Genomic DNA, 13,530 nt, shown 5'->3' with positions numbered 1-13,530 from the left:
GATCACTTGGCTTGTTGGCTTCCTAGAGCATTATTTTTCGCACGTGGAAGGATTTAGTGATTGCCTTAAAAGGTCTGAGCGTGGTAACAGCTTAACAGTATCAGTTGGCAGCATGGCCTGACCAAACGGGGGCAGAAGAAGAGGTGTTCAGGGATGTTCATCAATCATCCATGTCTCCGTTTATTCAACAAACATCTAATGAGCATCTACTATGTGCAGGTGCTGGGCTGGGTGCTGAGCATCCAACTGCAAATAACACACATCTCACAGTCTGGTGGGCAAGTCAAGAAATTAACAGATAATTTTAATACAGTGTGAGAGTAAAATAATTGAGAAGGGCAGGGTGGGCTGGGGTAAGGGGGGGTGGTTTGGAAGTAAAATGTAGGAGCTCCCAACCTGGCCTGGGACTCAGGGAAGGACTTTAGGAGAAGGCGGTGCCCACGAGGAATCCCAGATGATGAGTAGATATTAGTGAGGCAAAGGAAGGGAAGAGGCAAAGGGACATTACAGACCCAGGGGACCGCTTGAGCCAAGGGCTTGGGGAGGAGAAACACAGCATGATATTTGGGGATGGAGAGGATTTACAAATAGTGCTGCTGGAGCACTAAGTTCAAGGCAGGAGTGAGGAGACTGGAAGCTGGAGTGGAGGGCTTTCTAGTAAGGTTTGTCAGGGTGAGAAGTGAGAGCTTCACCTCACAGGACCAGGATCCCGTCAGGCACACGTTGAAGAATGTTTAGCAGGCAAGTGACTTGAACAGATGTGTATCTGGAGAAGCTACTGCTGGATGTGTGCGGGGTAGGCAGGGACAATCCAAACAAGATGTAGGAAAACCAGTTGTGCAGGAGAGAGGGTGAGGGCCTGAGGGAGGGAAGTGGACAGTTGAACCAGAGCAGTGATTCTCCAAGTGTGTTCCCATAGCCACACACTGGGATACTATTCAGCAATAAAAGAAATGATTTACTGACCCATGCTATAACATGGATGAGCCGCACAGACATGATGCTAAGTGGAAGAAGTCAGACACAGAAGACGTACTCCATGATTCCATTTAGGTGAAATGTCCAGCAATAATAAATCCATAGGGGCACAAAGTAGATGAGTGGTTTCCTTGGGTTGGGGGTAGAAATGGGATTAACTGTAAGTGGGTATGAAGGATCTTATTGGGATGATGGGAATGTTCTAAAACTGGATTTTAAATGGTGATGATTGCACACATGATAAATTTATGAAAAATTATTGAATTGTACACCTAAAATGGGTACATCTTACCTCAATAAAGTTGTTTAAAAAAAAAGAGTCCCTGTACCGGCAGCATCAGCATCACCTGGGAACTTGTCAGAAATGCAGATCCTCAGGCCCCACTCCAGACTTTCTGGGTCAGAAACTCGAGGTGAAGCACTGAGTAATCAATGTTTCACAGGCCCTCCGGGTGACTGAGGCATGCTAAAACTTGAGAACTACTGGATTAGAGAAATATTTAGGAAGGACAATCAACTAGATGACAATTAAAAGGGAATGTGGGATCAGAAAAGGACAGTGCCCAAGGATAACTCCCAGGTTTCTGGTTTGGGAGGCCAAGTTGCTGGTGATGCCACCAAATGAGATTGGTAACCCAAGAGGGACAGGCTTAGTTAAGTAGCAAGAAGGTCGCAGTGTCTGTGGGGCGTCTAGCAGGGACATCCAGCAGACACTGCATCCCTGGGCCTAAAGCAGTATCTAGTTCCAGGCAGCTACAAACTGAAAAGTCTACTTGAACCACAGGGAGTTTCCTGGGGACCCTGGCTTCTGACATGGTGAGAAGGGGACTGGGACGTGAGGGGGGGATGCAGGGAGTCTCAACTGGCCTTTTACAAGTTTAAGAAGAGGAGAAGGGTAGGGTGGCAGCTACACAGGTATGAAGGGCCTGAGGAGGCTTATTTTAGAATGGGAGAAATTTGATTATGCCTTCTTGATAAAGAGAAAGAGGATAGTAAGAAATCAAACATCCAGGAGAGCAAGAGAGAGAGAGAAATAATGGATGAATCAAATCCAAGAAAAGGCAAAAGGAATGGGACCAGGGCAGAGTTTGTCTTTGAACAGACAGCACCCCATAGCCTCTGAAACTGGAGTATGTGTGTGTGTACTTGTGTCCATAGGTGAGTGGGAAATTAAGGAATATGCTACCTGAGGGACTCAATTTACTACATAAAGTAGGAGGCTAGGTCATCTGCTGAGAGGGAGGAGGCCTGGGTTGAAGAGAGGGTTTAAGGGTAGAGGTTGCTAGAGGCAGAGGAGGGGTGAGGGGTTTGAGGGCTGGTGAGAGAGATGGTCTCCCCAGAATGAATCTCACGTCAGGAAGAAAGGGAGGTCCAGAGAGGGCTGACAGGTCAGTGGAAACAAAGGACCCAGATACCCAGAGTCTACAAGGACTGTACGTAACAGATGAGGGGAAAGTGAGAGCATGAATGAGATGGAAAAGACAGATGGAAACAGGAATCCAGACGTTCGCCCATGAGCAGTGTCAGGTGTCTTGAGGAACAAGACAGTGTTCCTGGGCTGGGCAGCTAGACTGGATGCCCCAGTTGTGCGGCAGAGGAGCCCTAAGCCCACAGTTCACGTGCACGGATTCTACCAAGTCCTCCACACAACAGGGGTTGCTGCTGAGGTTTTTAATCCTGGAGCATGCTGTCCATCCTCCCCCAAAGTTAATATGTTTTGGTTGCGACAACGGAAGCTACAAATGGTGTCTGCAAACTCATCAACAGTCAGAACTGCTTTGACTTCCTGACCCACTGCTCTCTCTTCCCAGCGTGGTGCTTGAGAAACGAGGGTGTGAGTTCCGTGCTCCTGGGATCATCCACTCCTGAACAACTCATTGAAAACCTCGGTGCCATTCAGGCAAGTACTGCAGCCCTTTCCAACCAACTCCAGGGAATTTCCTGGTGCCTTTGAAGATGCCCCCAGGCAGTGTCCCATCTCCCCACCTCTGTCCTTCATTGTGTCACAGCTGAGTTGCATGAAAGCCCCTAATATAGGGAATAGGCTACCTGTTCCTAGATAGGGGAAGAAGGGAAATGGGGACAAAGGCAAAAGAAGCAACAGAACTTTCACAGTATGTGGATCCAGGGATGTCCTCTTCTGATTAACAGGCAATCTCCTCCGGGCTCATTTCTCAGGATGGCTTGTGTCTGTGGGACAGTGTATTCTATGACCCAAGCAATGTTACACCTGATGACTGGGTTCCCAGGTCGAACCACAAAAGCCTGCCTAATAACGAGCTTGAAATGTAGTAGCCATAGGACAATATCCACACATCATGTATTTACTTTTTTTTCCCACAAATATTTATTGCCAATCTACAGTGTGCCAAGCCCCTCCTTGCTGCTCTCCTAGCATCCTGGATCCCTCCCCCCATCACAGCACTTATGATAACATAGTATAATCGCCTGTCTCCCTTGAGGTCAGAGACTTGTGCCTTTCTTGCTTCTCTACTGATTTTCCAGTTCCTAGACTCTATGGCCCTTAGTCAACACTCAAGAAATACCTATTGAATGAATGAATGTTTGCCACTTTTAAGACAAATAGGCTCAGAATTCCAGGATCACATCTCCCTAACAGCAATTTCAGGGGCGCCCACCCCCATTCCCTCCCCTGCAGGGATTGCTAGGCCTGGAGGGAGCCTGCAGCTGTACCTGGGAAGCCTGTAAGGCAACAGGAGGGGAAGTGGGAGAGAGATGCTCCTGGGAGTTCTGAGAGGGTGGAGGTTGGTGGCTGTGGTGACCATCCCCTGCCCCCAAAGGTCACATCTCAGTCCTGAGCCTGCCCCACTCTCAGCCCAGCCAGAGGCCGCAGGAACGAGCCCGTCTGCAGCTTGCCATAGCTGTATCACCTGCCCAAACAGAAGTGCCTCACAGCTTCTCCCCTGTCCATCTGTCCCCGAAACCAGCACTTAGCCCTGTTACCTCTCCCAGAAGGAAGTAGATGGAGGTGGGGACAAGCTTGATTAAACTTAAAACTTTAAAAAGTCCTTTTGAAGACTAGCCTCGAATATGCTGGGAGATAAACGGTGCAGACCTCCTTCTCTACCGTCACCTTTCTTAGGGCTGTGCAGCTGGGTAATCATCTCTGCCTCTCAGCTTCTGAGAACTCCTCCCGGATTGTGGGGTTCCCTGTCCCTGCTTGGGGAATGCTCCCTCTTAAGAAAGCCTCCCCACCTTCTCTTATTTTCAGTTGTGCTCTGGGAACAGATAAAGGCTCCACAGTGACGAGGAGGAAACGGGAACAGTCTATACACAAAAGAACTGAAATGCAACCCAGTGATTTCAATTCCACTAATACTTATTGAGTACTTATTCTGTGTCTGGCACCATGCCAGGCAGAGAGTGTTCCGAGATAAGCACAGGACGGTGACCTCAAGAGCTCACGGGCTGCCTGAGAAAGAGGGAATTAAGATTCACTCTATCCTGTGGTTCATTCAGGAGATCTTTGAGAGCTTACTCTGTACCCAGCACTGGGGACACCACAGGAAACCAGAAAGATATTACCCAACCTTCCAGTGGCAGAGGCACATAATAAACATATAAAATAATTTCAAGTGAGAAGGTTTACTAAGTAAATAAAGATGGTATTGTAATAGAGACTAACTGGGAAATGAGTGAGCCCACTTTAGATAATGTCCTTGCCAAAAGCCCCTCTGGGATATCTGTATTCTGAAGCCTGGAAGTGGAGGACACAGCACGTGAAAAGCCCTGGAAGGAGCAGACACACAGAAGAGCAGTGCAAAGGCCCTGAGACGCAGACGCACTTAGCTTTTTCCAGGAAGCACCAGCCTAAGGCGAATGTGGTCAACATGCAGTGAGCATAAAGGATGGTGGGCGCGGGCAGGGGACAGGTCACACGGAACACTAGAGAAGTCAGAATTTTGTTCTACTCACAGCAAATCCTTTGGAGGGTTTTAAGAGGAGGGATACGCTGTTATTTGAATTTTTAAAGATTGCTTTGGCTGTTGTGTGAAAAGCAGAATGAAGAAAGGCAAGGACAGGTTATCCGGGTGACAGGTGATGGTGGCTTGGACTAGCGAGGATGGTGGCCATGAAGGTCAAGGAGTCCATAGGTTTTGGAAAGAGAGGCATGACTAGCAGATGGCTTGGCAAGAAAAGGGAGGAGCCAAGGATTCCTGTCAGGCTAATATAGAGTGATCACTGCCACTCCAAGGGGAAACTCATACTGCCTGGGATGGTAAAAAAAAAAAAAAAAAAAAAAAAAAAAGAGGTAGCTCCTGGGCTGTGGGAATACTCCAGGTAGCCAAAGATAACATTTCAGAGGAAAACTGAGGCAGTCATCTTCCCAAAGCACTTCCTCCCTAGCAAGGCTCTGGCTGGTAGCAGGATGGGGCTTCCATGCTCTAAGGGTAAGAGAAAAGGGATGTTGTCCAAGCAGGGAGGCTGCTACCAGGAGGGTTTACCTTCTCTTTTCCCTTTCTACTCCACCTCCCGTGAGCCCAGCGCCAAAGATTCCACCCTTGGCAAGCTGTAACTGGGCCCCTTGATGTGGTGTGAGTAGATTGTGTGGCTGGGGGCTCCCTGCAGCGGTTGGTGGGACTGGATAGAGTGCAGTGCCAGCAGCTATAAGGAAAATAAGTTTCTAATGGGCAAAGGAAGGCAGCTGCTCCAAGGAATGAATGTGCCTAAGGTGAGCATAAGCTGGAGGAGCATTTATAAATCAGAGCCTCAAGAGATGAGAGACTGGAGAGAAGCCACAGCTGCAGGCAGCCCATCACCTGCACAGGTCCCCATCCTCCAGCCTTAAAGCCCTTCTGAGGCTCCTCACCGTCCACTCAGAAAAGTCCAGGCTCCTCAGCAGTCGGGCCTTCCCAGCCACGGCTCATCTCCCCTCCCCCACCTTCCCCGGGATCCTAATCCCCAGAATCGTGGTCCTCCTCCTGCGAAGTGTCCACCACCCCAGGCTGGCCAAATCCAGCTCCATCCCCAAGGTCCATCTTGACAGTGACCCGGTCCTGGGAGAGCTTCCCTAATGCCTGCCAGCCAGCAGCGCTGGCCAGACCTCCCCTCACCCGCCAATTACTGCAGTCAGGATACTACTACGCCTGCAGTTTGCTAGCTCATGGGATGTTTGTGTGACCTGCAGGGACGAAAATGTTTTAAAACAGTTGCCAACATTAAAAAATTGGGCAACTTCACATAAAATTCTTAATGTATGGCTTGGCTTGAACATTTAGGTCTTGTAACACTATATTTTCTTTCATGTTTTATTCAAGTACTTTTATGGTTTCATTTTTCTAATGTTTAGATCTCTTTTCTTATTGGTGTAGTGAATGAAGAATTTTTTTCCTCACATGGCTAACCCACTATATTCTAGACACAAAACTTCCAACCAACGTCTAGATTTGAGTCTGTGTTGCAGTCTCACATTTAAATAGCACAGTAGCTTAGATCCTCTGATGCTCCAAGGCTAGTGGGAAAACAAATCTGCTTTAGCTTCATTCGGAGAGGAAAATGTTACCAGACCAGTGAGGAAGGAGCTCTACTACCTTGCCAAACCCTGAGGCTTCTGGGGAGAGCATATGAGTGGAGACAAGGTCACGCTGGCCAACATGACTGCAGCAGAGGAAGGGTGAGGTGGAAACCTCAGACTCAGTCATCATGAATGTATTTCACCACAGACTCCACACAGGCTCAGACTATTCCTGCAAGAAGCCTGCCTCTGTCCCTTGTCTTATGGTGTAATGTGTGCCCTTGGCCCACTTCTTGCAATAAATGCTAGCTGGCCCTAGATGATCTCATCCTTCCCCAGGGCTTCAATGAGCATGACCGTGCAAATGACTTACAAATTCTCAACTCCAGTCCTTCTACTACCACTAAGCTCCACAGCTGCACTTCTGGCTGCCTGCAAGTCACTTCTACATGGGATCCCAAAGGCACCTTCACCTCAACATATCCTACCCCAAACCTAGGCTCCAAACTTCTCCTCCTGTGGTCTCAATTACCTACACCAGTATCTTCCTAGTCACCCAGTCTTGAGATCACCATCAGCCTCCAAAATGTCTCTCCGAGGCACTCTCCTTTTCTCCTCCACCACCACTGTCTAGTTAAGGCTCTTAGTGTCTGGCTAGGACTGCAATAAATTTCTAACATCTGTGTCCCCTTTCAATCTCCTTCCAACTCTTCCTTCAGAATACCTCCAGGTGTCTGATGGGGTCACTCCCAGCTGAGAAGTCCTGAGAGGTTCCCCACCACCTACAGCATAAAGTCCCAACTCCAAAAAATGGCATTCAAGGCCTTCCGCTGTTTACCTCAACCTCCCTTTTCCCTACTCCCACCATCCCCACCCCTCCCCCACTCACTCTACACTTGTATCACCCCGTTTCACAGACTTTTCACTTCTTCATGCTATTGCATCTACCTAGGATGCCTGTTAACCTGTGGCCATCCTTCACCAGGGTTCTGTCCACCAGCTGGACTGAATCTCTCCTTAGTCTCAAGACCTGTGGTATCCACTACTGTAGCCTCTGGCCACCTGTGGCTATTAAAGCTAATCCAAATGGAGATGCGCTCCAAGTGTAAAATGTACCCTGGATTTCAAAGATTTAGTACTTAAAAACATGTAAAGCATCTAATAATATTCTATACTGACTACATGTTCAAATGATGTTTCGAATATAATGCAGTAAAACATGTATTAATTTCACCTGCTTCTTTCCACTTTCATTACTGTGGCCACTAGAAAATCTAAAATTACATATATGGCTCTCATTTTATTTCTGTTGGACAGAGCTGCTCTAGATATTCTATATTTCTATGAGCCTTCATTTACTCAGTCCACCAATAATTATGAGCACCTACTATGGGCCAAGTACCCTTACAGGCTCTGGAGATGCAGTGTGAACAAAACAAGGTCCCTGACCTTAGGGAGCTTCCTGTCTGCTGGGGAGGTAGCATTCTGGTGGTGGTTTATAAATGTATCCATTTCTAGATGACTTTGCTCAATATTGAGCACAAAGAACAAGTACCAAGTACTAACCACATCCTTTGTCCTTCTCATGCTCTCAGGTTCTCCCAAAGATGACATCACACGTGGTAAATGAGATCGATAACATATTGCGCAACAAGCCCTACAGCAAAAAGGACTATAGATCATAAGGCAATGCATGAGCCGCAGGAGCTGCATGGGTAAAGCAGCAGTCTATACAGGTACAGAACGGTGTTACTAGCCAGTGTTCTGAATCACTTAGCAGCCCACTGCTCAACCTCTAGTGTCCCCGGATTCTGAGGTGTCTGCTGTCGCTACCACTGTGCACCTGAATTATGAACACATCTGAAAATTCACAACCAGGAAAATCCATTCTATTTTCTTATCTGGGACTGCAGTCACCTATTCTTACATTGCTCTGTACATCTCATGTTTATGCAAAGGAAAGCATGTGGCGGGGGAAAGACATATTACCTTCAGGCATTTAGTAACTTAAAGAAGGTTGTACAGATATATTTTTTCAAATGAACAACATCCACAGATGCAATGTGGATTGCATCAGAAAGAGTAGGCTCTGTTTACTCAGAAGTCTTGCTTGAAAAATCAGCTGAAACAATTTTACATTTTTTTTTCTATTTTCACATTCATGTTAGCAAGAGTTGTTTTCACTTGTTATTCAACAGAAGTGAAATGCCTAGGCATTTGCTTTCGTTACCTTTTAAATATTTAGTGTTGCTTGGCCTCAAAAATGGCCCTGTATAGCAATTCCTCCAAGGTGGTCTATTAGGATTCTAATAATGTTATGTCCATTTACATGGAGAGATGGTAAAAGGATGAAGACCCTAGTCTTTAACCAGAGACAGTCTGGTTAATTTATGAAAGGGAGAATTACACTACTATGGAAGCCTAGCTTTTGAATAAAATGTATCTGCAATGAAGTGTTCATTTTTACCTACATTTTCCTAAAACCTGCTTTATACTTTTGACTGCTTGTAGGCACAGCTTCTGCAAGTTTACATATTTGAGCTTTAAAAATAAATATACACATGCTCAGTTTTGTAAGTAAATCTGTAAAATACCCAGAAAGGCAAATGTTTGCTGTTTAATTAGCACTGGGATTTTACATGCTTGGTGTTTTTGAGAAGTTATTAACATGAAAGTGAATCATGGGCTTCGAGAAAAATGCTGTCACTACTCAGCATATGCTGGGTGAAGTAACTTGCCCAAAGAAAAGTAAATGTTAAAGAACTTCCTAATTCCATAATCACACTACGTGCTTTAAACCATATGCCTGAAAGTTCTTTGCATGGATTAATGGGGCCTAGCCTTGTGGCACTCAGAAGTTGAGGTATATCCCGCCCTGCCACTATTGGCTACCTACTCTCATGAATATATCACTTGAGAAAAACTGACAGTATACTGCGTGTACCTGTAAGGAGGGAGAAAACTTTTTTCCCCCACTTTTAAGGTGTATGTAGAGGGGGGAGGGTCCTCTATCTCTATTTGGACACCTGAGCATGTACGAAATTCTAATTTAATTTTCTGGCCAACAGGACCCCATGTAGAAACCACTGAGACTTACAGAAGAAATGTACTATCAGCTTAAAATGCTATTTTCTGCCATCATTTCCAGATATGTATTTCATGATTAAGTTCTCAATCTTAAAATGTTAGTGTGAAGTACCAACAAATTTTCTTTTTGATTACTATTACCTGTATTCTAATAGGGAAGCAGTGCATTTTTTACCCAAGAGTATCAGATTAATGATGGAAATGGATCATTTTTCAGTTGTTCATTGTGCAATCAATCCAGTGAACTACTGTATGCATAAATGAGCTGAAGTTGTCTAATTGGAACTGCAGTTTATTTGCTTAGAGTAATAAAAGCATTTGTGCATTTAATCTCACAATTAGTTTTTATCTGATCTATCCTTATAAGGCTATATATATATCATTATAGGAGATATATATATATATACACACACACACACACACACACCCATCTTCATAAAACAGGCAGTAACAATCACTTAAATAAAAATAATGTTGGCAGGTAAGCTGCACTGAGTGATACCTAACAGAAATAGCTTTACCAAAAGATTTAAATTGCAACCCAAACTTTTTTTCTCTTGTTAATGGAGAAAATGATTAGGAACTAAAGATATTTCTCCTTGGGTTTTAGAAATGTTCTGTACTAAGGTTAAAGCTTCTCAAACTCATTTAAAAGAACCTGCAAATTAAAATCAAATACCAACATTGCTTGGCCGTGGGAACACCTAGTTTTATATACAAATCATCTGCCATGGTAAATATACTAGATAAATACATTTCACAGTTCTATCCTTAAGAAAAAATTCCATGCACTCTCATTTTCTTTTCTTTTCTGGAAAGAATTTCCTTGGCAGAGAACATACCATTCCAAAGGGTAACCTGGGTGGCAGCCAGCCACATACTGAAACCTCAGCCAAGGGAAATGAAAACTAGAAGCCCTGTGCCTGGCTTCCCACTTTAAGAACTGCCACTTCATCTTCATCCGTAGTGTGCACCAAGGGTCACCGGACAGATGTCAGGGCTTCAAGGGGCCTTCGCCATCTTTGAGACCACCCCACTCCTCCCTGCAAATGAGGAACCCAGGCCTGAAGAGATTAGACTCGCCCAAACTCATACTGCAAGTTGATGGCAGAACCAGGCCTAGAACCCAAGTATTTTGTGTTCCAGTCCAGTGCTCTTTTAGGGATGATTTTTTTAGCTTTAAAGCTTTATGAAAAAGTAAGTGTGTGTGATTTTTTAAGTTAAAAAAACTTGAATAGGAATCCAAATTCAGGATCAGTTAAGAAGAAGAAAAGGTCAAAGAAATGCAATGAAAACTCATGAAGGCCAATGAGAAGTTCATCTCTAACCACCTCCATGAAATCAAACCAACCACCCAAAAGACCCTCCTAATCTTCAATGAATCCCCCTACTTGGGAGTCCAAGGAGGTGGGAGATAACCCCTTACAGCCCTTACAAGCATTTGATCAGTAACTACAAAAATGTGCATTTACATGCGTGGGAAATTAAAATAATGGTTAACGTGAAATAATGAAATAAAGATGATATACTTAATCACACGGTTCTTATAAAGAAGTCTAGGGAAAATATAAATTTTACAAAGCAAAAATTAATGATACTCAATAAGCAAGACCTTTTGGGAATTCCCTGGCGGTCCAGCCGTTAGGACTCTTGTGCTTTCACTGCTGAGGGCGTGGGTTCAATCCCTGGTCAGGGAACTAAGATCCCACAAGCCGTGCGGTGTGACCAAAAAAAAAAAAACTTAGCAAGACCTTTCATAAGAATTTTGGGTATAAATCCAACCTCCACATTTGTTAACTTCAAACTTGCTTCAAATTATTCTATCCAAGTTAGAATAATATACCATATAGGTCAACCAGTAGATTTTTACTGGCTAAGAATAATTTCAACCCAAGTATTAAGTTATAAATGAAATTGTAACTTATCACAAGGGGTGTAAAAACAGGAATTAAATCACTTTGAATCCCAATTACAGCAAAACCCCTTTTATTTTACTGGTGTTGGATAAGAGGTATTTTTAAGATAAATATTCTCCAGCAGGCTTTTACTAACTAAGCCAGATCCAGCACATCATAATTCTTTGCACTGCACAGTCTTTCTAGGTGACACGGAGAGTGCTGGGGAAAAGGTTCCACAGCTCCTAAGAGTAAAGCACTGGTACAGTAAATCCTTAGTGAAAACTGCAGAACCATCAGAATATGTCTTATAAACTTATACGCCGGAATTTATCTGACAGTATAGAAAGTTAGAAACTATTATCAGGATTAAAAACAAAAAGTGCCATAGGAAAGTTTCAGGACCAAAACCAAATTTCGCTTCCTCACTTTTCTACAAATTATTCAGTTTATTAACTCAAGAGGCACTCTATTAAGAACGTCACACTGATGCCCCTATTTCGCCACCCCATCTCAGGTATACTGTATTATAAGAATTTTTTTCCCATCTATACAGGCACTGCCATCTAGTGGCAATTTTTTACCTACAAGTTAAAAATTACAGGTAAAAAATTACTTGACCCAGCTCTGGTAACAAACAGTAGACACTGATGGTTTGTCAAATAGTCATTTTGTCAAATAAGCAAGCGCAATTGGTACAAACGCCACGCCACCAAACTACTGACCAGTTATTAATCAACAGAAAAAAAAAGTTAAAACATAATAAAAATAAACTTCTTATGTGCTACACTAACTACTGTGCAGGGTCTTTCTTCTGACTTCCCCATTAACCTCATATTACCCAGTGGTGGCACATGGATAACAATGTACCAGAGAAAAGTAAAGAACTGCAGACTTCTAAAAGCAATGATGAAATCTAATCCTCAGTTGAAGATAATGATGATCTGGGTCACTAGGCAAATGTACTCCTGGCCTGTCTTCATTCCAGGTTCTTAGATGTGACTTCCCAAAACATCCAACAGCATGGAAGTGGAAGATGGACTCCTGGTGAATATCTTTCTATAGTTATAAACGGTGAATATTATTTGCAACATTCACCTTAAATTTAGAAGTGGAAACCAAACATTAAAGTTAAGATTAGCAATTGGGAATATATTTCCTTTAAGATATTGTTTGTAGAAAAGTACTGGATGTGGTCAAAAGCTGACAGGAGTTATCACCTGTGAGTCCATAACCTTTTAAGTGATGTAGGTTCAAGAAGAGCTTCCCAAACTTTTTCAAATCATGGCACATAGAAAAAAATAATTACCTGTAAACACGCTGGTTAAAAAATGCAAGAGACTGCTCTTGGCTGGACCCACAAGGTCTAAAGAGATCAATATTTTGTTTACAATTGATAGGGTCAAATTTACAAAAGTCCTCATAGAAAAATGCTGACCAGCACCAAAACCACTGTAATTTCTTGGAGAGTTCTTAGAATTCCAGAACTAAGATCACAAAAATTACTTTGGTCTTTTACACATCAATATTCAGGAAAGAGGTTCTCTTATTGAACATTCCTCCAATGATGTGAGACCCTGGTCAAGAGAAAACAATGATGCCATTCTCTTAATAGGTCAAACCAACATGGTAGGGTCAAGCTAACCTCCCTGGACATCCAGGACCACAGCTATAGAGCTGAACAGTGTGTACTTTAATAACCGCATAGGACAACTCTCATATGCCTAGGCACTATTTTTAGATTATTACCTTGGCTGCCTTTCTTCCTTTAAAAAAAAAAAGAACAACTTTTCCACAAGTTTCTCTTCTCCAAGTTGGAGAAACTAATGTTTTAACTTTGAGTTATTTCAAATCACAAATTCAGAGACTTGCAAACATGAAGCTTCTGTTCAATCCCCCAGAGGGAGAGGACTCATTCTGGTACTTATGGTTCAAAAAAAAGTTGTAATATTGTGCTTGGAACACACAGAACCAGTTATTAACTTCTTGCTACTATTATAAATAATAACAGCTCAGTCCAGGTTACTGTGACCTCTGACAAGGAAACAAGTTATTTTCTTCCCTTGTGATTATAACATATTGCAACACTTTTTG

At 43.6% G+C, this 13,530-nt stretch overlaps 1 protein-coding gene across 3 annotated transcripts in view; it reads left to right on the top strand.

Annotated features, from left to right (window-relative positions):
* KCNAB1 (potassium voltage-gated channel subfamily A regulatory beta subunit 1) overlaps positions 1-8,350 on the top strand; it is a 438,166-nt gene extending 429,816 nt beyond the window's left edge. For all 3 annotated transcript variants that reach the window (XM_061194543.1, XM_061194541.1, XM_061194542.1), the window contains 2 exons: positions 2,790-2,878; positions 8,050-8,350. In XM_061194543.1, the coding sequence (XP_061050526.1) occupies positions 2,790-2,878; positions 8,050-8,139 (179 nt within the window). In that variant the 3' untranslated portion in view covers positions 8,140-8,350. The remainder of the gene's footprint in view (positions 1-2,789; positions 2,879-8,049) is intronic.
* Positions 8,351-13,530: the final 5,180 nt, after the last annotated feature.

This window comes from Eubalaena glacialis, chromosome 6 (genome assembly GCF_028564815.1).
Source record: "Eubalaena glacialis isolate mEubGla1 chromosome 6, mEubGla1.1.hap2.+ XY, whole genome shotgun sequence".
In the NCBI taxonomy this organism is placed as follows: domain Eukaryota; kingdom Metazoa; phylum Chordata; class Mammalia; order Artiodactyla; family Balaenidae; genus Eubalaena; species Eubalaena glacialis.
The sequence above is the reverse complement of the archived record's forward strand: the minus strand, read 5'-3'. Positions and strand labels throughout refer to the sequence as shown.